At 45.5% G+C, this 26,527-nt stretch overlaps 1 protein-coding gene across 1 annotated transcript in view; it reads right to left on the bottom strand.

Annotated features, from left to right (window-relative positions):
• Positions 1-4,336: 4,336 nt before the first annotated feature.
• The window catches only part of FBXO36 (F-box protein 36), a gene marked incomplete at both ends in the record, with an annotated part of 51,751 nt that continues 29,560 nt past the window's right edge, over positions 4,337-26,527 (bottom strand). The window contains 3 exons of the mRNA XM_084227873.1: positions 4,337-4,525; positions 10,920-11,092; positions 18,798-18,906. Coding sequence (XP_084083999.1) covers positions 4,337-4,525; positions 10,920-11,092; positions 18,798-18,906 — 471 coding nt within the window. The remainder of the gene's footprint in view (positions 4,526-10,919; positions 11,093-18,797; positions 18,907-26,527) is intronic.

Below are 26,527 nucleotides of genomic sequence, written 5' to 3'. Positions count from 1 at the left end.
CAAAATAATAAACAAAAAACTATGAAGAATACAACGAATATGTTAATTTTCCTGTTTAAAATGTTATCTATAATTTTTGAAGCTATTCTAAAGGGTTAATTGTATATTTCTATCATCTGTTTTATAATGTCTCCCCTGATATATCCAAGTAATTTTTTATTTACAGACAACTAAATAAATTGTTTCCTCTTCAGAGATGGCCAGTGACTTTTTGTATAAAATCTCTGCCTTCTTGGCCTTTCAAGGAAAGCCCCTGAAGTGCAGTGGATGATGATTTGTCTGTTTCTTTCCCTTGAAATAGATTTGCTCAGGTGTGGTCATAGAACCACCTGGAGAAAGTCACCTGGGGTGGTTATTTGAAGTGCTAAGGCCAGCAGTTAAACTTAAAATGCACAATTCCTTTACTCCAGAGATTGCATTTCTAATTTTCTTCCTACATAAAAACAAGGGCATTACAAGGATTTTTTAAATGTATTATGTATATAAAGGACTGGGAAAAATTTAAATGTCTACTGATGGGTAATTGTTAAATAAAGCATGGTATAACCATAGAGTGGAATTTATGCAACAATTGAAAGATAAAAGATAGATCCATACATAAAATTAGGAAACAGTCCTTGAGATAAATTGCCAAAGGAAAAAACACAAGATATTGTGTTTAGTGTGCTCCCAATTATGTGGTTGTTACCAACCAAAAAAAAAGTTTATTCACGTGGCTTGTCTGTGTACAAGACATTTCTGGAAGGAAACATTAGAAAACAGTGGTTGGCTTTGAGGATGGAAGCTTGGGGTCTTGGTCGACTTTGTTTTTTAGGCTTATAATTCTTTTTCTTTTTTTTTTTTAGATTTATTTATTTTTATACAAGAGCTGGGGTACAGGCCAGAGGCGTAGGAGCGTGAGAGGATTCACCAGAGACAGAGCAGGGAGCAGAACAGGCAGATGACAGAAATACACTGCTGAGGGAGCAGCGGACACGACAGGAGAGGTCTGCTGCCCCATGTGGGATTCTCGCTGGTCCGCAGGGATCGAATCCGCACTGCAGAGGCGCCAACAGCTTCACGGTGCGGCACTCAGCCCTCCACGCCACCAGGGAGGCCCCCCTATAATTCTTTTTCAATTTAGAGCTCACATCCAAAATTATTTTATTTTTAAATATTTATTTATTTATGCATGCAAGAACTGGGGTATAGGCAGGAGGTCCGGGAGCCGGGGGGGTGGTGATTCACCAGAGACAGAGTGGGGACAGAACAGACAGATCTACTGAAATACACTGCTGAGGGGAGCAGCAGGCAAGATAGGAGAGGTCTGCTGAGACATGTGGGTAGCTCCCTGGCTGGGGATCGAATTTGTGCTGCAGCGGCTACAGATAGCTTGGTAGTGCTGAGACTTAACCCCTTGCACCACCAGGGAGTCCCCAAAGATTTTAAATGCATAGTCCTGGGCCTAATGAGTTGGAATCTTCAAGGACAGCATCAACAAGCCTGCTTGTGAGATATGCTCAGCTACCAGTTGATGCCTCCCCCCCATAATTAGAGAGCCCCTCCATGTATTTAAGAGCAAAACCTTTCAATCAATTTCAAAAACTGGTCCTGGCCCTCTCACATTATTTTCTCTTCTACAATGTTCTAGACAATTAATATCCATGGATAATAATTAATGGAAAATTATTATCTTATAGACTATATATCTGTATACTCGGTATGTATATATTTTTTCTGATTCAAAGATCCTGTCCTCAAGTGAGAAATGAACTGCTGTAGCAGGGCCCTAATAATAAAGCTAAGGGAAATGTGATTCATAACCTGATTAAATGAAAATGTAACCAATAAATATGACAGAGAGGATCAATAAGACAATGAAAGAACTATATTAGATATGACTGCTCTGCAAATGAAAGATACAGATTGCAAATGCTCTAAGTTTTCAAACTCTTGGGCCTCCAGTCCCCTCTACCCTCCTAAAAACCAATGAAAACCCGAAAGATCTTTTGTTTTTATAGACCCTATCATATTATAAAAACAAAACTGGGAAATTTTTAATTATGTCACTTCATTTTAAAATAACAAAAATGAGCCTACTGTGTTAATGTTTTTTATGAAAAATAACTATATTTCCCCCTCCCCAAAATTAGTAAGGACAGAGGCATTGTTTTACAGCTTTGCAACTTTGATATCTGGTCTATTAGAAAATGGTTGTATCTCTTATTTGCATCTGCATTCTCTGTGTTGTGGTATGTGGTTTTGATTGACATATGGAGAGAAAATTTAGATTCATACCTATAATATAGTTGGAAAAAAGAGTGTATCTTTATAGCCTTTTCAGATAATTGTGAATTTTTTTATCTCAAAAAAAAAAAACCCCACCAAAACACAGTAAGTGGTATTTCTTAAAGTTAGTTGCAGTACGTAATCCAACATCACATCAGTGAGCTTTTGCACAATGTTACAGTAAAAGCCATTATCTGTCTTGTACTTTGAATCTTTTGCCCATTATGATTTTGTGACATAATGCTTTTGTAGTCATGGCATATGGGTTAAGTCTCAGTGCCATCATTGCTGCGGCCTGAGTTCAACCCCAGCCAGGGAGTTGACCCACATGGCACAGCAGACCTCTCCTGTCTCACCCGCTGCTCCCCTCAGCAGTGCATTTCAGTCGATCCTCCTGTTTTGCTCCCCACTCTGTCTCTGGTGAATCCTCTCACCCACCACCTACTCCAGTCGTTCATGCATAAATAAATAAATTAACTTTTTTTAAAAAGCCTCAGCTCTGCAGTGCCGTGAAGGAGAAGTTACTGGAAGTTTAAGGGGTCTTAACGGATGGATGTGGCTTGGTTAAGGGCTGGCACTGTGGCCCGTGCAAGGGGAGAAAATAGGTGTGTGACAACAAATTAATGTTCAGATTAATGAATAGTCTTATAGAAGTAGGATTAGGGGAGTCACCCAGCTGAAGTGGTAGGTGAAGTTTGTACAAAACCTTGAGAGAGGAGCTAAGAAAAGAAGCTGTGAAGTTGGCACCAAAAAATTTGATATCTGCTAAGAAGGAGTAAATCTCTGTCAGAATTGTCTCCTGGGTGGAAAAACGTTGATTTCACATGGTGGGGTTCTGGAGGTTGCTTTTGAAAAAGACATTTGCATGTAAACTCATTGTAATGGAAAAGGCATGCCTTGTCTCTTTCTCACTTTTCAAGGAAGGCAGACCTTAGATGAGCATACCTTTGTCCTCTGTAACTTCCTTGGTAACCTCCCTAACTGAATGTCTCCTTTCTTCCCCAACCTCCCCTTCCTTAGCTGAGCTGTTTAAAATGGCGGCCAAAGCCCTGGGGCAAATGACTCAGCCACCCTGGTCTCTTCCCTATAGACAGGTGTAGGCATGTTATTATTCAGCTTCTGTTTGCCTTTTTCTCTTATCAATCTGTCTGATGCTTGCTTGATTATTTACCAACCTAGAGGGGAATGATAGTGTCACATATCGTGCTCAAGGTCCCCCACCCCACCTCACCCTACCCCTCCCACCTCACCCTACCCGCCCTCAGCCTTATAATTTCAAATGTGATGTCAGACAAACCCCATCACCTTTTCAAGTTCCATTGGGCAAAGTGGTATTTGCTATAAATGTGGCCACAAAATAGGTCAGATTAGGTCTACGCCACAGCTTATAGAGCCGTGATCTATAAGACAGCAATAATATGACTTCCAGGGGTGGCTTACCTTCAAGAATTAAATTGGGTTACTACCTGCTTATTTCTTGGCAAACAGTAGGCACTCAATAAATGGCGGCTATTTCGATGATGATGATGATGATGATTATTATCATTATTATTATTTCTAAGTTTATTCGAACTCATCTGTGGCCATGGAGCTATGTCTCAACGCTTTTCTGGATGTGTAGAACAGATTTCCCAGTAGAAGGTAACTTTTCTGAATACAGATCTGTGTTTGAGGGACTGTGATAAGCAGGAAATAGGGATAAGCAAAGCAAAGTAGTGACTAGTGAGTGTCCCAACCCCTGCTTCCCGCACCTCCCCCCAATCATAGTCACCCTAAATTCTTGAGCCTACTCAGTAAAATAAAACATTTTGGGTTCCTCATTACCAAATTTTAATACATGTGCTATGCCAAGCCATCCAGGAGGGGAGCAGTAATAGAAGTGGAATCGAATATTTAAGTAAAATAATTTATTTTTAGTTTGTAAATGAAATGTTCTTATTTGCTACCATTGAACTAGAAATCATCACAAAATATCAGTATTTTACTTTTCCCCTGAGTTCTGAGTCAAAGGAAACAGGGATTTGGACACATTTGCCTCACGTCTGCTGCAGGGAGGGAAGTTTTTCCCTCAGATGACTGGCGCTCCTGTCGGCTTCCTGTTCTGTTTCCTCCGGCGGAGCTGCCGCTGGAGCTGCAGCTTGTTGGTGAAGAATATCTGTCGCCAGCCGATGTCCGAGGCCAGCGCCCTCATGTCGGAGGTGATATTGTCGCAGGCCAGCCGGACTATCTGCTCCCACAGTGTGTCTGACATGCACAGCTGCGGGGGAAGGTCAGAGGTTAAGGGATAGTCACTCACCCACTCCCAGAACAGGCTCTCGTCCTGCCCCTGAGACTCTGAAGGAAAAACAGAAGCCAGGTCAGCCCGTGTTTCCTGCCTCCAGAAGCTTCTCCTTTGAGAAAGAGGCAAGAGCGTGAATATCCACAGGCAAAGCAACATTTGATCAACGGAGCAAATCAAGACCTGACTGCAGTAAAGATGGGAGATGCAAGCTTGCTGTGACTAGTCCGCAGGGCCTGTGTGGTTTATAGACTCAACATTATAAAGTAAATTTATACATACCACGTTGCACTTAATTTACAGATCCGGGCCTCCCTGGTGGCGCAAGGGGTTAAGATGCAACCTATGAAGCTATCTGCAGCCACTGCAGCACGAGTTTGATCCCCAGCCAGGGAACTACTCACATGGCACAGCAGACCTCTCCTGTCTCCCCGCTGCTCCCCTCAGCAGTGTATTTCAGTAGATCCACCTGTTCTGCTCCCCACTCTGTCTCTGGTGAATCCTCTCAACCTCCCTCCACCACCACCTCTGGCCTACAATCTGGCTCTTCTATACATAAATAAAATAAATCTTTAAGCTATATATGTATGTGTGGGTGGGATCAGGAGACCTGGTTTCCAGTGGTTCTTCACTAACAAAAAAAGTATTAGAAAAGAGATCTGGTTTGGACATGTTAACTTTGTGGTGTCTAGATTGTATCTGGGTGGAAGTCTGAACATGCAACTAGAACTCAGGAGTTTGAGATGGCAGGCGGGGCTCGAAACATTTGTTTGGAAGATTTCAGTATGGAAATAAAAGTTAAGACCCCAAGAGTAGCTGCTGTTGCATAAGGGTGACTGTAGAGAGAAAATGGCTGAGGACAGAGCTCTAGGACAGTGCAACATTAAGTGATTTAGGAAAAAGAAAAGTAAGAAGAGTTTTCAGCAAGGGAGAAAGCAAAGACAAAAAAAAAAAAAAACCAACAGAGGCATGAAATGTGTTGATAAGTCACAATAAAATGGGCATTAAAAATTGGCATATCCAGAGGTTCCCTGGTGGCACAAAGGGTTAAGTCTTAGCACTATGAAGCTGTCCACAGCCACTGCAGCATGAGTTCGATCCCCAGCCAGGGAGCTACCCACAGGGCACAGCAGACCTCTCCTGTCTCCCCACTGCTCTGCTCAGCAGTGTGTTTCAGCAGATCTGCCTGTTCTGCTCCCTACTCTGTCTCTGGTGAATCCTCTCAACCCCCACACCTCTAGCCTGTACCCCCCCCCCCAAAAAAAAAAGAAAGAAAAAGAAAAAGCAGAGTGGGCAGTACTTGCATTTTTTCAAAAATTTATGTGTTGATGAAAGTGATCCAGGAGAAGGGGTAACATTAATGATGCAGAATGAAAAAGGGGTGAGTGCACGGGCGAAGTTGTTGAACAGTGAGAGGGGTTGAAACCCGCAAGGAAGCGTGACCACGGATGGTGAGAAGAACTCGTCCCCTGTGGCAGGGACAGAACAGAGTGAATGGGCGGAGGGAAGAGCTGGAAGGGCCGGGAGGCAGTTCTCCCGTGGCTGCTCCGGATTTCTCAGTGAAAGCAGAAGCCACTTACCCCGTAGGAGGGGCAAGAAAGGAGGGAGGTCAGGGAATTTAGGAGAAGAAGGTGCAACATGGACATTTCAGGGGGTGAAAGAGAGTAAGAAACTCGGTGCTTTGGAAGATACTTTATGAACATCATGTAGTTTCCGGTTATGAGTCAAATTTTTTTTTAAAGTGTCAGCTACATGTTCAAAGAATATGGCCCTGTGGGAAAAGAGGCCCATGAAAGATAAAGGCCTGATATTGCAGACGTTGCGACAGATAAATACTGTCAAGAAAATAGAGTTGTGTCACCACCTTCAGATGGTGCCAGCACATGCGGGCGCTGGAGTCATCAACATTTCCGAAACCAAGCTGTCAGGGAGCCCAGCCGCCCCCTGTCCTTGGAGAGGGTGGTCCCAGCTATCAACATCCCCTCCGCCCACCCCACACAGCCATGCTGGAGCTGGGCTCTGGGCCTGGCCCTGACCTGCCTGTTGCCACCAGCTTCTCCACCCTTCCCTCCCAGGCTGCAGCCCCCACTCAGCATCGGAACTGGGGGGCCCCAATGTATTGGACAGCCACCCTAAGGTGAGCTGCGTGTGCCCCTGCTGTCTGCTCCCCCCCATGGACCTCACTGCAGCCCACGCAGCCCACAGTGACCCACCCCCCACCCTCCCCTCAACCCCAGGCAGCCAAGCACCCCACTGGCTCTGTCCTGCCTTGTTCCCATGCACCCTAACTTCCTCTGGGGCAGGGAAAAACGTGTGAGCATTAGCTCCATGTCCTGCCACCCTGACACTCACTCTTGAGCAGAAAGAACCAGTGTTCTTTACTCTCATGCTCGGAAGGCAACATCCCAGCCTACCCGCCCCATCTCACTGCGAGCATCACGGCGGGCGCTGCTCCCCCCGTCCTGGGGACTCCTCCGGCAGTGACAGCCCCAGACACCCCCACCCCGTCGGGTCACCCGTGGTCTCCCCCAAGCTCCGCAGTCCCGCCAGCCCCAGGCGCTGCTCAGATCTCCGCAGAGCCCGTGGACAACAAGGGGACGGGCAGCGCCAGGACAATCTTCCGCGGACCTCGTGGGAAGCCTCGAACCCCGACGCCAGCGCAGACCCTCCCCCCTCAGCCAGGCTGCAGCCCCCCCAAGCATCTGAACTGGGGGCCCCAGGTATTGGACAGCAGCCCCCACGCCCTGGGGACCCCGTGGAGGTGAGGGAAGGTTCTGGGCTCGGAACGGGAAGAATTTTCAAGCTGGAGCTGAAATTTCCCCTCGTGTCCTGCTTAGCCTGAAGCTGTGCAGTCGTGTTTTGTAGTTTGTTGCTCCCACAAATACCCGCCTGGAGAACGCCCGGGCCGGGGCTCTGCGGGGCGCACACGCCGGGCCCCCGGGTTCCAGCCCCCGCGCAGCGCCCTCTGGTGCCAGCGCGCGACGTCCTGTGCCAACCTGGGGCTTCTCGAGGCACAGCCGCTGCCTTCACCGACAGGGCTTTAGGGCTCAGGGAGGATGAAGGTGCTACTCTGGGGAGCGGCTGAGGGGAGCGCAGACCAGCTCTCTGATTTGAACCCCCACACTTCACGATGAAGACAGGGGCAGCCACTGCCACCCCAGCTGTCCCGGGCACTCTGGAGCTGGCTCCTCTGGACACTGAGCATCCACTCGTCAGTCCTGGACCGGCTCTCACAGCTGGGCTGCTGGAAACCCCAGAGGACATGCTGACAGTCCCCGGGCCGGGTCCCCTCACACCCAGCAAACCACACACTCAGACACGCCTGGCCTCGATTTCCACCCGCCTCACCCGCTTGGCCAGATTGAGAAGCAAAGTTCCAGGGAGTTACAGGCCTGGGGAAAATGTGCTTCCCCGCAGCCAGAGTGTGCCGGAGGGCAGTGTTTTGCAGTCCAGGCTGGATAGGGTCATCGTTGGTTGGGGCAGCTTGAAAGAGAACCTGGAGCCCTTGGCATCGTGCCCACAGGTGTTTTAATAGTCCTCAGGGGAAGGAGCCAGCAGGGCGACAGCAACCTGGGCCCCTGTGACTCTCTACACGCTGTTGCCTCTGGGCTGTGTAGGGTAAGGAAAAATGTCAGGCTTTTCTGCCCTCCCGCCATCAGGATAGATGATGGATCTTTGCGGTCCTGAATACATGCCTGATGGCGGGCACCTGGAGTGGGGTGTGGGCATAGGTAGATGGGATTCACCTGGGCTGAGACTGGGCTTTTAAGGGTGGCGTCACGGGGACGCCAGCAGAAGCCGAGAACGCCAGAGAGCCCAGATAGAGTGAAGACTTGCTGGGGGCTGGGAGGCCTGCCAGCCTCCTGGCCCCCCAGCACCCCTGCCTGCCATATGTCTGGTCAACCCCAATAAAAGACCTGCAAAAAACCACTGAGGACTCTGACTCCTCCTTCACCCGGTCTGTATGGGATCAGAAAACCTGCACTGTGTCCAGTCCTGACCTTTACAGCTGTCTCTGCCTTCTCTCGCTGTCTCTTCCTCTCCAGCCCTGGTGCGGCCTCTCACAGCCCATCCGCTGTGGCCGTCTCTGCCTAATGCCACCCGTCCATCCCTGACCCCTAGGCGCAGGTGTGCACACTTGCACACGCACACACCCCCACGCTCAGAGGTCCACAGTCAGGCACGCGTGCCCCACGCCCACGCGCCCTCTACTTAACAAGACCAAGGCCGCAGGTGATGGCCACAGAGGCCGGGGGCGTAAAAGCCTGATCAGCTCATTTACCCTTCCTTCCTCCTCGGCTGCCATTTGCCGAGCCAGGACACCGCGGACCTGGTGCCGCCCCGGGGAGCCAGCAGGCCCAGGGGGTCCCCACCAGGCATGTCACCCAGGGGAGCCTGCCGCCAGCCAGGCCGGCCCGTGTCTCATTTTCCAGCCTCCCGTGGCTCGAGTTCACCTTCCAGGACAGTGCAGGGTCCGTCACCCCCCCGGAGCTGCCTCTTCCTTCGTTTCCCTGGACAAATACAACCGCCGGCCCTCCAGAACGTCAGGTAAAATAATGTTCTGTACTCCAGTGGGTAGAGTAGGTAATATAGATGACATTACTTAAATTTTATATATAAAAAAAACTAAGACATCGTATTGCACGATTATGGGAAATGTTGACCTTTTAGATAATAAGTGTGAGGCTGATGTGTTAGCCTGGGAGAGGCTGCCTGCCCCCCTGCAGATGGGCATCTCCCCAGTTCCTGACAAGGTCATCAGGGTTCTTTGGTGGTAAGCAACGGAGCCAACTCTGACTAGCTTCAGCCGCAAAGGGATTCCGCGGAAGCAGCGCATGGACATTTTGGGGGAGGTAAGAGGACTCTTCAGTTGAAGGAATAAGCCATGGGCAGGAACAAAACCGCCTTCCAGGCCCAGGGGGAGGAACTCACACCAGCTGCATCGAGGCCCTGACAGTGGGTGACGTGGGTGCTAGTTGTGTTCCTTGTGCCACCCTGTTGAAGATTCAGCATAGCGAGAATTTATTTGGTCAGTTGGGGGGTGGGGAGAGGATCGGTGTAGGAAATGGAGGCGCTCAGGGTCTCCTTGGGCCCCTGACTCCAGCCTCTACGGCTGCCACCTGTGGCCTCGCTGTCCTCCCAGCTCGCATTACCCACACGTGATAATGCGTTATTGTAAAAAGCGCTTGGGAGCGTGAGCACAGGGCACAGTGCCCCCATGGTTACGGCCACCCGAGCCGAGAAGCGCAGAGCACGGGGCACGCATACCTGCAGGTGCGGGACTGAGATGCAGGAGAGAGGCAAGGGGAGATCGTGGGGGTGGGCTGCCTCCCAGCCTCCCGCCTGCTGGTCTGCCTGGGTTGTCCGCCCCCTGCTTCAGCGTTAAAGGTGTGTCAGGTACACCTAAGGCTCCAAGATTCTTTTCCATCCCCCGGAGTCCACGGTGCACCTGCCCAGCCTGAGTTGGCTGCCGCTACAATAGGGAACTGTGATGAACAGTCCCCCAAGGCACCCATATTGGGAGATAGGAAATTTGACAAAGGACTACAGGTGGACGAAGCAGATGAGGAGAGGGCACTTGCTTCTTGCCTTGTTTCTCTTATGCTTCCTTTCCTCTACCTGAGTTGTTGCCTTGACCTGGGATGCTCCCTGACCTTGAATGCCCTGGTCTTCCAGACCACCTGGCAAACTCCTATTTCCCCACAAAACCTAGATAAAGAGGTCTCCCTGGTGGTGCAAGGGTTAGTTAAGACGCAACCTATGAAGCTATCCGCAGCCACTGCAGCACGAGTTCAATCCCCGGGCAGGGAGCTGACCCACATGGCGCAGCAGACCTCTCCTGTCTCCCCTTAGCAAGTGTATTTCAGTCAGTCTGCCTGTTCTGTTCCCCACTCTGTCTTTTGTGAATTCTCTCACCCCCCACAACTCTGGCCTGTACCCCAGTTCTTGTTTGTATAAATAAATAAATCAAAAAAAAAAAAAACCCTAGATATAGAAATCTATGTTTGTCAGGCCAGGCAGAGGAAATCATTCTGTACTTTGTATCTGAAACACACGTCCCTGTTTGAATTGCTCACTATATTATAACATAATTAATATAACTATACTAGATAGCATTGAGTTACTCACATTATAATATTTGATTTATATCTATTTCAATCTCTCCTATTAGACTGTAAGTTCTTAGAGGGTAGGAATAATATCTTCTCATCTCTGCTGCTTCTGTACTAGGTCAGTACCCATCATCATGTAAGTATTCAGCAAATACTTGCTGAAATAAATGCAAATGAAAACTACTGCTGCATTAAAAAAAAAAAAAAAACTTTTGAGGCAGCACATGGGAAATTAGAGATGCAAAACAATTGACTGTTACCTTTGCAAATCTCCGTGATGTTTGAGAAAGACTGGCGATGTCTTCAAGATCCAGATAAGAGATGATATGCAGGAGCAAAGTGTCTGAGAGCCGCTCTAGGTAGTCAAATTTACCTCTGCATAAATTAGAGATATAGTCTAATATTCTTCCACCAAATATTAAGGCAACTTGAACTGTAATTCAAAGAAACCAACAGACAGACATGGTTATCAGGTGCAATCACTTAGAAGCCATGATGGTTGTCAGCGAGACGCCAGCGGTGCCATTCCCTGCGAGTGACATTAGATTGTGCTGAGTCACTCGCTGTCACCAAGCTGCCTTCGGGATCAATGGGCGTGTTTTGTGAGGCATCTGTTTCTGATTGTCTTGAGATCACAACCCTTTAGGGACACTGACTGTTTAACACAGTGATAGACACCCCCCCAACCCACCCCCCGTGGACCTCATCAGCACCAGATTCCAGTCCAGGCAACTGATGAACTGGTCTCAGTATCATCAACCTCAGCCTTGCAATCTCCCTGCGCGGGCAAAGATTCTGGGCCACGTGAGGTTTCTGTCACCTGCTTTCTGTCTCCCCAGATTGGCTAGAAACACAATAATATGTCTTCTTTTGATTGATTTTTTTTTTGTTCTGTTACACGTTTCTCTACCAAGTTTTCTTCTTTACTCTTTATCATCTTTCATCCCTATCTTTACAGTTAATAGAAACAAAAGAAAGCAAAGAGAAAAATAGATGAATGTTTCAGGAAATCTGTGTTAACTTTGGCCTAATGATTTCCATACTCTTTCAGCTACTGCCAAATTAGGAAACAGTTCACGAAGAATCAACCAATATTACGACCTAGCTAAACATGTGTGCTGTAAGGAAAAAATAGGGTGTCTTTTTTTTATCTCAGTCCCCCAAATAACTGGGAAATGGCTAATAACTAGGAAAGCATGTTCGGAAGGATATATATTCAGAGCTGAATAGTGGTTAAATCTGGGTGGTGACTTTTATTTTCTTCCTTCTGCTAATCTATTTTCTAATCTTTCGATTAAAAAAAAATACTACCAGTAAACTAATATACCCAGTATTTAGATGACACCAATTGGCCGTTGCTGTACTGCAGTCCACCAGAAATGAACTTGAGAGTGTTATGAGAAGAAATACTCCCCTCTGGTAGAGTTCTGAGTGGAGTGTTCAGTCACAGCTTGTAGAGAGGGAAGTGTCCTGAGTTTAGAATCTACTTCCACTCGTGAGGAATGTTAAATGGTCTGGCTGGTCGGCTCTGCTGATCTAGAAGCTTGGCTCCCCAGAGGGATACACTTCCAATGAGGTACACAGTGAGAGCTTCTCTGAGCTCTAAATTGGGCTGTGCGTTTGGTCCCATTGGGCTCCTCATGCCTTGAGGGCAGCAAAAGGAATCACCGTCCAGGTGCAAGAAGTAGACAGTAGAGATTAATGTTGGCTCCAGGAAATGGGCTTGTGCAAGATTATTTCCCCTGCCAGGGGATGAGTCATGGGCCCCAGCTGTCTGCTCCAGGGAGGTGAGATTCTGCCTTCTTACCTACACTGGGGGCAATTTGAATTTCATGCAGGATCAGCTAAGACCTTGGTTATAAGAGCACTGTATGTTATCTTCTCCTACATTTTTTTCTTTCAAAGAAAAAACCAAAAAGCAACAACAAAATGCCCAGCACAATCTGGTTGTCAAAGAGACTAGGAACAGGGGCTCAGAGAGTGGTTTTTATCCTAAAACATTTTAAAACTGATTTAACTCTTGTTTTACTGTTTGTACTTACTTTCCTGCTTCATATTCCAGAGCGGGGTTTCTGAGCTGCCCCCCCAGTAGTGCTTCTGCCTCTTGCCCTCCCACCTCTCCCTCCACCCATAGCCCACCCCCAGATCTGCAGAACTGCAGGGTGATGACAAGGAATAGCTGGGCAGAGGGCAGAGAGAAGGAGAGTCAAGAGGCGGTGACTACGTGTGAGAAAGTGAAGTCCCCGGTTAAAGGTTGGGGTATGGCCTGAAGAAATGACCTAGAGAAAATGGATTATAGATCCTGGGCATGGGGTGGTCCGGCTTTGCGGGGAAGATAAGAACTGTTCTTCCCTACCTTGTGATGCTAGTGCAGGAACCAATATTACGTAGTATCTAATACTCAGGTCCATAAGGCAGGATTATGCATACTTGTTAGTGTGATCACGTTTCCCTTACAGTCACGTTTTCCCCGTAAGTCATCTACAGAGTCAGGGGAATCACAATAGTTGGAGAGCTACACTGCCTCTCCCACCTGTCTTTTCACACGCCACAGCCAAAATTTTTTTTAAAACTTTGTCATTCTCCTCAGAAGATATGGCTGTTGGAAGCATTGGGTTTTATCACCGAGATTTCTGTGGATTGGCTAGGCACTTCACCACTTGTGATTCATTCAGAGATCTAAGCAACTAACTTTAAAATGGACCTAATTTGGAAAGCAACTTATTTTTAGGCTGGATTCCTCTACCCATGAATCAACACTGTCAACTGAACTTCAATAGGCATGTGTTTCCCTTGAACTAAATTTTAAAAATACTTCCAACAGGTCATTGACTGGTTATTCCGACTTTCTTAATATAGGGAAATATCCATAGATACGTCCTCAGATTTTTTTAAAGGTCTCGGGGAAAAAATCCAGACTCATAGACAAAGGGACAAAGAGTACAAATAGGCAAGTTACAGAAAGAATATAATTAAACATGACAGATGCTCAGCTTACTAGTCATCAGGAAAAGGCTAATTAAACATGATAATATTTTCACCATCTGACCAGGAAAGATGAAGAAGTAGTAGCAGTAGCTAATTAGGGACAGCAAAGGTGTGAGAAAACTGTATCCTGTTGGATGGAGTATGAGATACAGCAGTTTGGGGAGGGCAACTTGTGAGTGCAGTGAAGTGATTGGCATTTTATATATGGTTTGAATTACTCAAAATATTGTGACATCAAAATATTAATGAAGTCTCATTTTGTGAACAAACATTGAAATCATGAAAACCACCCAATTTTAAATGCTTTCAAAAATAGCACAATTATGAAGTTGGCATAATTTTAAAGGTCAAATGAGTTGCACACAGCATTTGTGCTACACCAGCAGAGCTACTTAAGCTGGTTCACAGATATACATCCTTTGTCAAGTTGACCTTGAATTAGGCAAGGTTCTTAAGAATCCCCCCCTCAGAATGTTCCATTTCTATGAAAATTTTGAATGTACCTCTTTGTACATTTTGGCAATTTCATGTCTAGAGACATTAGCATAAAAGTGTGCAGACAGATGTGTCCCAGAATGTACCTAAAGGCATGTGTAAATGTCCAACAGTTGAGGATTGTGTATTTGTACAGGAATACCTTACAGTCTTGTATACTAACAGAAAATGCTCACAATATACTAAGTGCAAAAATAAAGAATTAAATATCCTGTTTTTATAAACAAACACACACAATCCAAAACAGAAGGACTGAGAGTTTTTTTTTTTTTTTTTTAGGACTGAAGTTTTTTTTTTTTTAATTTATTTGTTTGTATTTATACAAGCACTGGGTACAGTCAGAAGCGCGGGAGGGTGAGAGAATTCACCAGAGCCAGAGCGGGGAGCAGAGCAGGCAGAAGGACCAAAGCACACTGCTGAGGGGAGCAGCGGGCGGCAGGAGAGGTCTGCGCGCCATGTGGGACCCTCCTCCGGTGGCCGGGGAGCAGCAGGGGATCGAACCGGTGCTGCAGAGGCTGCGGGCAGCTTCGCAACCCAGCGCTCAACCGCTGCGCCACCGGGGAGGCCCAGGACTGACAGTTTTTATAGTGGTTACCTCTGAGGAATGGAGCTTGGAGAAAGAAGGAATATTTACCTTTTCCATTTTAAAAATGTAATAGCAAGAATTTAATGAGTACTTACCATATACTAGGTTAATTCTAAGCACTTTGTTCAATTAATCCTCATAAGGACCCTCTGAAGCAGATGCCATTATTATTTCTTTTTTTTAAAAGGTTTATTTATTCATGCATACAAGAACCAGGGTACAGGCCAGCTGTGCAGGAGGATGAGAGGATTCACCAGAGACAGAGCGGGGAACAGAACAGGCAGACTGATGAAATACACTGCTAAGGGGAGCGGCGGGCACAACAGGAGAGGTCTACCGCACCATGTGGGTATCTCCCTGGCCGGCCGAGATCAAACCCGCGCTGCAGAGGCTGTGGACAGCTTCATAGTTCTGCGCTCAACTGTCTGCACCACCAGGGAGGCCGCCATTATTATTATTTCTATAATCAACAATTGAGGGAGCTGAGATCCAAAGAAATTAAACCATTTGCCTAAAGTCACATACTAGTGGGTTTGGGTAATCTGTATTGTCCAAGCATGGCTTGGACACCATGCTCAAGCCCTCTGTACTTTGTAGTATGTGAATGACTTTTAAAGTAATAATAGGCACCTGTGTTTTTCTTTTGAAAATGAAGGTGTGGAAAATTCAGCAGTGCTTTCGATTTTGCATGTCAGGCTGCTGTGACCTATCCCATTGTGATCAGCAGAACAGTGCCCCCAGGCCAAGATGTCCTGTAACCTAATCTCCAGGACCTAGAACAACATCACCTGTGTGGCTAAAGGGACACTGCAGGTGTGATCAAAGATCTTGAAATAGCAATGTTCCCAATTAATGAGATGAGCTCCACCTCACAGGGCTCCTTAGACGGGAATGTGAGGGGAAGGAGGGTCAGAAGCAGGGGGTGACAGGCCACCAGGCAGGATCAGAGTGAGAGACTGGACCCACCAGTGGAGGCTCTAAGCACAAGAAAGAGGCCACGAGCACAGGCCACGAGCACCACAGACTCCAAGACGTGGGAGAGGCCAGGAGACAGGTTCTCCCCTAGAGCCTCCAGAATGAATTTGTTCTCTCAAATCCTTGATGGTGGCCCAGTAAGACTCCTGAACCCCAGAAATATAAGATAATAAATATTTAATCCTTAAGCCCTCCAAATCTGTGTTAATTTGTTAGTGTCAATATGATACCAATGCAATCATTAATTACTATTTTAGGAAAGATACACTTTCTGTACAAGGTGACAGGGGGTTCTCTGCATGGAAAGTTTGAATTTTGTTATGCGCTGAATTGTGCTCTCCTGACCTCCCCCAATTTGAGACCCCAGTGCTGCCAAATAGGTCTCCACTTGGTCCAGAAAACACACACGTGGCTGTTGACTGGAGGTCTTGGGTCCTCCATGGCTGCATCAGGACTGGTGGTTGGCTCCCCCCAAAACAAGTGATGAGGTGTGGGGGGACAGTGAACATTTGGCAGTGGGGAGAGAAAGGACAAGTTGCAGTATCAATTGTAACCTAATCTTGAAAGTGATTGAAATCACTTCTGCCCAATTCTCTGGTCACACAGGTTGGCCCAGGTACGCTTTGGAGGGGATCCCACAAGAGTGGGAGATGCTTAGGACCATAGCACCCCTGGGAGTTGTCTTGAAACTGCCTGCCACATAGCTCGGATTCTGGCTTGTTGAAGCAGCAGATTTAGCTTGCGAGAGAAAGAGCAGGACCAAGGACAACTTAGAATTTTGGACCTGGGGGTTTGTTTGTTCTGTTTTGCCTCCCTCCCTCCCCAGGGGGAGATCCAGAGCTACTTTTGGAAGTTTCAAGTTTGAGAGACTATTAAATATTCCAGGGGGCAGCTGGAAAAGTTTCCATATTTGGTGTTTTTGGAGAGAGGCGAGGCTGGGAATGTCTTCGGGGAACATGTCCATCAGTGGGCGCGCGCCCCCTTAATACAGAGCCTCCGTGCAATCCTCCAGGGAGGAAGGATAGACAGATGGGAAGAGGTGCAAGAGGTGAATCCTGATCCCAACACTGAGATTTAGAGAGGTGAGGAGGAGCTCAAGATGGACCAAGAACCAGAGCCAGGGGAAAGAAAATGTCCCCCCTGAGCTCAATACTGCTGAAAGGCCAGGGGAGCAAGAGTAACACAGGTCTGTCCTCTGTGCGGATGGCCTCAAAGGGCAACCCAGATGCCCAGAGCCATGTGACTCTGGAGGATATAAGCAGGAGGGTCCTTTTTATGAAAAAACTTGGGGCAGGAGGGATCATAGGACTGTGACAAAGAGGGCAGGGAAAGAATAAACCCAGCCAGACATCATATCCTTTACAACGGCAAGCCACATCAGGAGCTGACCACACGCAGTGCACAGTATCCAGCATCAGGTCCCTGTGCGCCCACTGCGAGTTGGCCCTGCACCCCCAGATCCGGAGCAGGAACTGGGCTCCCAGAGCATGTGCGTGCCGGCCACCAGCCTGTGGTCCCACCAGTCACACATCACATTCACCCCTGGTAGCTGAGCCCTAAGCCCCGCTCTGTGCCATGGGGCACCTCCTCTGCTGCAGAGGCCATCCTGAGGGATCCCCTAAAGGCTGGAGGTCATGAACAGCAGCCCTTATTGGATGTTTTCATCTCTGTCTGGACTCTGATGCTGTAGGAAAATCTAACAGAAGACACAGGAGCCTTTGAACTTTCCAAACTGATTGAATTTGGTGCCTAAGTGAGGCTCTGGAGGGAGGCCACCAGGCGGCCCTGAAATTAAACCCCCTGGTTTGCTCTTCTGCTGACCCCCTCACTTTTCCACTGTCCAGGCAGGAGGGGCCCCTGCCAGACACCTAAGTTCCTGATTTCTTACCTCTGCTTCCAGGATCAAGAACCCCACAGAAGACTATCCCGAAGGTTCTGATTCTGCCCCTCCCCCAAGTATCTTATCAGGGGGCAGGCGTGTTGGAGTGTAGCCCTGAAGCCTCCCATATCTCTGGCCATGTTTTTGTGGAAGTCAGAAAACCTCTGGTCTGTCAACAGACACTGAGTGCTCGCTAGATATGAAACTTTGAGGCAGGTACCATGGTGCTTAGAAAATAAAATGGATCCTCATTTGCAAATGAAATATGCTGGACTGCAGTTTATAGCTATCTGTGCAGAAACATCTCTGTTCAACTAAATAAGGAGAGCCTGGGTGGATTTTGTTCCATGAAAAGTGGACAGTGCCTCCCCAGCATGACTCATTTTAAATCAATAGTGAATTTTAGAAATACTTGCTATAAAGGAGTCAACATAATAGGATGTGTGTGATATTAGGATATGAAGGCCCATTATTAATGAGGAATGGTTATTAAAGAGTTTCATCGATGAGAATCCTCTTAGAAGCATATGCCTAGAGTGATATGAGATAACAACTGAAACTGGCTTCAGAATGATCCAGTGGGACCTGTGGGCTGGCCTATAGGTTTGGCCACATTTGGGGTATCCTCAATGGCCAGTTACTGGTACATGGGTGTTTCTTAAAAGCTGTGATGTCTACTTTTGAGGTTTGCAATTTTCGTATTACCAAGCAGAAAAAGCAAAGAGGAAAATGGAGGGTAATTTCTGCTCCTTGATTAAGACTACTTCTCAAGCAAATCTTGCTATTAAAAGAAATGCTAGCAATTTCAATAAACGCCAAAATGCACAGGTTCAAGAATTTGACAATTTGATTATGTTTTTGATTAACCTTTTAATTGAGTTTTAACTAAAGGGAGCCCATTGTAATTAAATATTGTGTGTGTATCTATATATACACAAATATATATTTAGATAGTTTAAGATTATTAATGAAATTTACATGCTAACTTGGATTTTTAAACACTTTTAAGATTTTTCCCAAAAGAAATTTGAGACTATGTTAACAATTTTCTGTCTTTTAAGAACCCAATGTTCTATAATATCTGTTATATCTAATTAAGCACATAATTACATATTAATATTCAAGTGATGGCATATTTGCTATTTCTCAGAGAAAATCTATCCCTCCCTAAAAGAACTTAGCAGGAAGCAGTACATCAGATGGCCCCTTTCTTACCTTGAAGATTTGCGTTCTCGAGGAAGTCTTCATGGTTTTCTTTTACTTCTCCAGGTTTTGTTGATCGATACTCACTCCTCAAAGAGATCTTCCACCATCTAAAGATTACCTGTGATTGAATTAAAACTGATTTCAGTGGCAGCAGCTACCTCTCGGTCTGGGGTTGGAGACGATCACAGTGTCAGGCCAGGCTTCGTGTTCAATAGCAGCTTAACATTGCTTTTAGAGGTTAGAGTCACAGAATCCAAGTGCAGAAAGGAATTTTAAAAGAAATCTGTCAAGTCAAGGGCCTTCCTGGTGGCGCAGAGGTTAAAGACACAGTGTTATCAAGCTATCACCAGCATGAGTTTGATCCCCGGCTGGCCAGGGAGCAACCCACATGGTGCAGCAGACCTCTCCTGTCTTGCCCGCTGCTCCCTTTAGCAGTGTATTTCGGTGGATCTGCCTGTTCTGCTTCCAACTCTCTCTGGTGAATCCTCTTACCACCCCCCTGCACCTCTGATCTACACCCCAGTTCTTCTATGCATAAATAAATAAATCTTTAAAAATATATCAAGTCAGTTGATGTTAAAATCACTCAGATCCAAAGGCTGCATCTTGAAGGAGAACAGAGATGTCATAACTTGGGGAACCAGTTCCACTCGCCATCTCCCCTGTGGGCAGACAAGATAAGCGATTGTTGTCTCATCGCGTGACATGCACCGGGCCAGAGCTAGCACCGTTGTATGCCATGTTTGACACTTGAAAGTGTCATTACACAGGAGACCTTGTTTTAGTGTTAAAGAAGAGCCAACAGGCCCAACATGGAGTCACATATGCTAAGTCCATGTCACCAAATTGAGACTTAATACCTAATTGATTTATAATTTCAACCTCCCCCAAGAGAAGAGTCATAATTCAGTCCATCTGGAATCTCCTGGTCTGTGCTAGTGAGGTTCTCCACCTCTTACAACACCACCGCCCCCTAAAGAAGGTAACTTTGCCAGAGAACAATCCTCCCTTCTAATCACTTCCCTGCCCAGCCCGATTCTGCCTATGAAATTCTTTCCTTTTGCTCAGCTCCTTGCAGCTCCTTTCTATCTGCTGGATTGGGTGATGCCCAATCCATGAATCATTGGGTAAAACCATTAAGATCTTCAAACTTTACTCAATTGAGTTTGTTTTTTAACATCAGCAGGAGGGCTGCTGACAGTGCATTTGACTGCTGTGAGCATCTGGGATTGTCTGGACCAAACCTCATTTACATGGCGATACATTAGCCCTGCAGTCCTATGTTGACTTCAGTGGCGAGTCAGCCACAGGGCCCAAGGAGAAGCTCCTGGAAGCTTATCATCTTATGCTTCACAACTTATCATGGGATGATAGAACTTCCACCAATTTGAGAAACAAATTAAACTCTTTTTCTTTTTTAAAATTTGTATTGAAGGAGCATTGTTTTATAGCTTTACAGAGTTCAACATCTATATACACCATCACATGATTGCCACCAAAAGTCTAATTTGTATAAAATTAGACTTCTAACCTGATTCATCCATTCACCTTGCTCCTTTCCTTTTGGTAACTGCCATTTTATTCTTGTAGTTTAGGAGTTTGCTCTTGTGTTTTGTTAATTTTGTTTCCGTGTCTTCCACATGTGAGTGAAATCATACAGTATTTGTCTTTTTCCATCCAAACTAAAGTCTTTCCAAACTAGAATTATGAGGGAAAAGATGGGTAAAGAGACAGACAGCATATGGGGCCTCCCTGGTGGCGCTGGAGTTAAGCACAGCACTATGAAGCTATTGCCAGCCACTGCAGCACAAGTTCAATCCCTGGTTGAGCTGATCCACATGGCGCAGCAGACCTCTCCTGTCTCCCCGCTGCTCTCCTCAGCAGTGTAGTTCAGTTAGTCTGCCTGTTCTGTTCCCCACTCTGTCTCTGGTGGGTCCTCTCACCCCCCACACCTCTGGCCTGTACCCGAATTCTTGTATGCATAAAAAAATAAATCTGTAATAAAAAAAAGAGAGAGAGAGACAGTGCAGAGAAACTGGTGGGCTTACCAGTTCTGGGCACTTCCCCTAACAATGGTGCTCGGGCAGGCTCTGTCCAAGGCAAGATGCTTAAGAGGGTGAAAGTGACTGGGGTCTCCCTTTAATTTGTTTCCCCATATCCCATCTCCACACACTCCCCCACAGGGTCTTTACAGATCTGGATGTGTCTTCTTGGGGTACCCCTGGTCCTGCCGTTTCCCCAGACACTTTTCAGCCCTGCAACCTCTGCACTGCCTGGCACTCCTTTGCTGCAGGCTGTGTGTTCACCAGCTTTCCTCTCCCAGCTGCCTCTCTGGCCCTGTCACCTCCTGAGGCCCTCCCCCTGCTTCTCTCCAGGGACTCCCATACCTGCCTGAAAGAAGACTGAACTCTTAGAAAGACAGAGACTCATCCCTCCATCCTACCTACTGCCCTGTGCAGTGGAAAGTAGGCCCTTCACAAATACCCTTGAATGAGTTAAAAGGTGGTTTTCATTCAGCTTTTGTTGCTACTCACTAAAGGAGCTGAGATAAAAATGTGTGTGTCAGAAAAGTCCACAACCTCACAAAAATGTGGCTGCTGATCACTTTCAGAAAATCACTTCCCCTCCTATTGTTTTATTTTCTTGCACATGAGGCTTACCCAAAGTGTTTGTCCTTTTGAGCCTCTTTCTGACCAGCCACCATGAAGGGGAGGATGCATCCATGTGGCAGGGCTGTCATTACAAAAGCACCACACACTGGCTGGCTTGAGCAACTTGGAAATTGATTTCCTCATAGTTCTGGAGGCTGTGAGTCTGAGAGGAAGGAGTTGGGAGGTCTGGGTTCTCCTCAGCCTCTCCCTGTTACAGGTGCTCCCTTCTCACTGAGTCTTCTCAAGACCTTCCTCCATCCTCATGCACCCCTGGCGTGTCCGCCTCTTCCTTTAAGGACATCCATCATCTTAGATTAAAGCCCTACCTTTATGAACTTATTAATGCCAATGACCTCATGAAGGCCCTATTTCCAAATAGTTACACTGGAGTAGGGCTTCAGTGTAAGAATCTGAGGGACATGGTTCAGTTCCTAACAGGGGGTACCTAGTGTTACAGTGGGAAGAGCATGAATTTTAGTCCAAGATGGGCCTCGTCAACTTAATCTCTCTGCACACTCTTTGCCTTTTCTTTTTATTAAATATCATTAAGATTCATTTAAATGTTATAAATAATAGTTCCTTTCTATTGAATGAAGATGCCAGATCTAATGCTACCTTTTTTATACCACATAATCTAGAACTTTAAGAATGCATTCAAGTCAGAAATCATTTAGTCCACCTCCCACCACTCAGACAGATGAGAAAACATTTCAAAGAGGCTAAGTTCCAAAGTCTCCTTCCTTCCAACCACACTGCCAGATGGGGACTTAAAAAAAAAATAAGAATGCCACATTTCGCGTTGCTGCCAATGTCGCAGAGGCTGAAGTCAGCAGACAATGACCTTGCTTGCTGGGAAGACCCCTGTGGCAAGAAGCAAGAAAAATGGCTGGAAAGTCCACAGTCCAAGTGCACCCCGGTGTGGCTCTGAGTTGCAGGAAGAAGGAAGATGGAATAAGTATTTGAGGGACAGAGGCTCAGATCACCTTGGGGCTGTCTTTCCTCCCAAACATGGGTGGCTCAGACCTAAGTAACTTCGAAGTCACCAACAGTGATTCTCCTTTAACAACTAATTCTGGAAATGTCAGAAGTTAACTAGATGCCTTCTTCTCTTTGTTGCAGAACATTTATGTATTCTTTCTGTGTGTGGAACTTACTGATAGGAGCTGAGCCTCCCCCTGAGGGCCTTCACTCAGAGAAATCTGATCTTGGCCCCTCAGTAAGGGCCTCAGTTTGGCTTGAAATAACCTTTTTAATAAATTCCTCTTTTATTAAACTTTGAATTATCTTCACGGTGGTATTTCAGTCAGGCCAGATCAAGCAACTAAATCCTTGACTAAGTGGAAGCTTCCAGAACAATTGGAGTACAAGGCACTATACTGGACATGTTATGCTTTCCACGGCTTACTTCTTATTTTGTTCAAAAAAGGTAGAGACATTTGTACAGTTCTACATGTCAGCCTTATTGCCTGCACATAATTCATATCATTAGCAAAAGACTATTTCTGACATTCTTTATCCTAATTAAAGGACCCTTTGGTACAGATTCACAAGGTAATATTTGAAGAGTTTGTTCAAGGTCCTCCGGGAGGCACATCCTCCAGGCACAGACACAAGTCAACTTGCACACATAGATAAGAAGGCCACTGACTCCTCTGAGCTATAAAAAGTAAATCACTGAGAATACACCACCAGCCTAAGGGAAGGTGACCGGCTGAAACCAGAATTCAGCCCCCCTCATGCCTAACTGTAAACACAGGCATTCAATTTTTTTTTTTAAAGATTTATTTATTGGTGCATACAGGCCAGAGGTGCGGGGGGTTTCACAGAGACAGAGGATTCACAGAGACAGAGTGGGGAACAGGACAAGTGGATCTACTGAAATACACTGCTGAGGGGAGTAGCGGGCGAGACAGGAGAAGTCTGCTGTGCCATGTGGGTAGCTCCCTGGCCAGGGATCAAACTCGTGCTGCAGTGGCTGCCCATAGCTTCACAGTGCTGCAACTTAACCTTTGGTCCACCAGGAAGGCCCTGGCGTTTGATATTTTAAATCATCGGTAATCATTAAGAATTACATACTTCTTGCCATAGACATTCTCCAGTCACATCATAAAGAAGAATCATCACTCTACTCAGTAAACAGTTTACTGAGAAGAGGAACATGCCAGACACCACACTCCATGGGGGCATTCTGGATCTTTCTCAGCACCTGTCAAAGAAACACATTGTAACTCTGCTTTCTTCTACAGACTGTTGTTATTCTATCAGGTCAAATTTCTCCCTGGTTTGGAAATCATATATAATTAGGGGATTTTGCATAGCAGGGTTGAGATACTGTGTCATGGAGAGTTTATGAAACGATTATTTATTAGGTGAAGAAGGATTTTGGTATCTGAAAGGAAAGAAATGGAGAAGCAAGGACTGCAAGGGTAAATTACTTATAATTTTATCTTCTCAAAATCTCACATAGCACTGGTACCCCAAAAAGTAAAAAGATGGGGCTTTTAAAAAATTAATTATTTTCATAATATATTTTACCACCAATTTAGACTATAAACAATTATATGTTCAGGTATAAATGTACATTGATATGCGTTTCTCTGTGTATCTGGTTCAATTTGCCTAAACCCAGCAAAACCTAGATTTTCAGCTATCATAAATTTTACTCTGGAATGATAGTTATTTTTATCATGAGGAATAAAAGCAGCATTATTAGTTACAGAAAAAAAATGAGTGTGAAGCTGAAAAGACAATGAAATAAACTAGAAATTTTAATATAGAACCGACTACATTGAACTATTTCTTCAATAATTCAGACATGAAGCTGCCCTTGGAGAGTCGAAGGAATAGACTTCAAACACCACAGACATCATCAGGAATCAGTGGTAGATGTTTGTCTCCCCCCTGCTCATTTGCCCACCTGCCCTTCCTAGGTGAGTTCTCATTTGTCTGGTAGCCTCTCTGTGCTGCACAGCTTGTGTTCAAGCATAGGCTTCATTGCTAACTCCTGGGGGCAGGACATGATTGGTTTAAGTCATATTTTGTAGGTGTTATTTTTCACCCCTGCCAGGGATTAGTATGGGCATATGATAAACTTTTGGCCAGTGAGACACCAGAAGTCTGCATGGGCTCCTGGGAAAGATTTTATCATAAGAAGAGACATAACCCTTTTGACGACACTGTTTTTTGTGCTTTGCTGTGATGACCGGAGTCATTGCAGCCATGTTGTGACTATGAGGGAAGCCAGCTTGAGGTGAGCACTGTCACCTGGAGCAGAGAAGAGCCCAGAGCCCTGGTACCATATTGGGAACCCCTTTTCCTTTTGATGCATGTGTGGAACTAACACTGTATTTCATCAGATCTAATGTGCCACCCATTGTATGACATAGAGCTATTTTATATAACGTGTAGAAAGAAACAACACTCAAGGAGTCTGAAACACAATTTTTTATCACTTATTTAAAGTTACTGAAAGAACTCTTTCGTTCTTCACAGACATGTATTTTATTACATTATTTTAGCAATGCTATTCATTAATTGTATTGATTCTATTAACATGTGTAACATTCATTTTAATATAAATTTCGACGAACCTTGTGTATACCTAAAAAATGGAAAACAGAAGTGGAATAAGTAGATGAAGGTGTTCCTAGAATTTCTCCTTATTCAGAGTCAGATTCTTCTGGAGCACATTGTGAATGAGAGTCTTCAATGCTTCAGTCAGAATATTGTCTTCATTTTGCAGATGTACATCCTTAAGCAGATCTGTTAGAAAACGTATATATGAAGTAAATATTTGCCTGAAAATGTCCATATTTCCTCTCAGGTACTTTTCCTCTGTTACTGTTACTCAGGGTGAGAACCAGTGGCCAGCACAGGTGATGTCCAGGTGTACCCTCAGATCATGCTTTCTCCACTGGGAGCTGCCTCTATAGACAATGCTGGTTCTTTCTATCTGGGAAGTTTTTGCCATCAGCAGGCTACACGCTCCTGTTCCTGAAGTATCCACACCTTCTCCAAGGGGCTATGACTCTCAGCTGAGTGAAGGAGAAAAAGGAAAGATGGCCTTGTTACTTATGGTCCACCTTCCTGCAGCATACGGAACAGAGGCTTTTTGCCACTGCTACATCTAGAACCTTTAAAGTTCTCTTTTACCCCTTTTCAGTAGTGAGCCATTTTACACACACTAATAATTCTTTATAGTAAATTGTCACTGGTAGCAGTGTGGTTTCAGTGGACCTTGTTTGAGATTCTTGGTATTCATCGTCTGTTACTCATTATGCAGGGTGCTTGATAAGAGCTTTTAATCTGTTCACATGCAGTGTATGTCTAGCACATATTCTAGTGCATTTTTCCCTAGAAGGCCTTTATTTCCCAAATATTGTATCTCCTGGTTTAATTCTTTAATTTTATTATCTTTTCCTCCCTATTGTCCATCTTTTGGTTCTTTTCTTCTAGGATATTTTCTCAACTTTATCTCCAAGTGAGTTTTTCACTTTTCCTATTATCATATTTTTCTAAACGTTCTTAGAAATTTTCTAAATATATTTTTTTTTATTTTGTGCTGTTCTTCTTTCATAGATGACTTCTTGTTCTTCTGAACAAAGCGTTGATGAGTATTTTCTCTGGTTTATGCATTCTTTAATTTCCCCAAAATTATACTCCTGTTTTTTGTTGTTATTGTTGATTTGCTTTGGTTTTCCTCAAAAGTCTACTAATAGTTTGTTCTCTGTGTGTCTTCAGGAGTGGGGCACTAGGAAGCTGATTGGAAGCCCTGGGCATTGGGAAAGGCTTTCTCTCCCAAATGTTGGGGGGTTTCATAATCTCTGTTTGCCTACTCATAGGTTCATATCTTCTAGGAGGATTAAAATGAAATGATGCAGGTGAAGGTGTTCAGAGTACTAAACACATCTTCCTGCTCTTTTTCTCACCCAGTTATTGCAGGAATTTGTTTGTATAACAGGCCCAGGATATACAAGTATTTCCCTAGGAAGCACAGAGTCACTCTTGGAGCTCCGGTGGAGGAACTTGATTGACCCCACAATTTTCTAAGTCTGGAGAGGGTGGCACCATGCCCACTTCAGGAAGACT

This window comes from Talpa europaea, assembly GCF_964194135.1.
Source record: "Talpa europaea genome assembly, chromosome: 1".
In the NCBI taxonomy this organism is placed as follows: domain Eukaryota; kingdom Metazoa; phylum Chordata; class Mammalia; order Eulipotyphla; family Talpidae; genus Talpa; species Talpa europaea.
The sequence above is the reverse complement of the archived record's forward strand: the minus strand, read 5'-3'. Positions and strand labels throughout refer to the sequence as shown.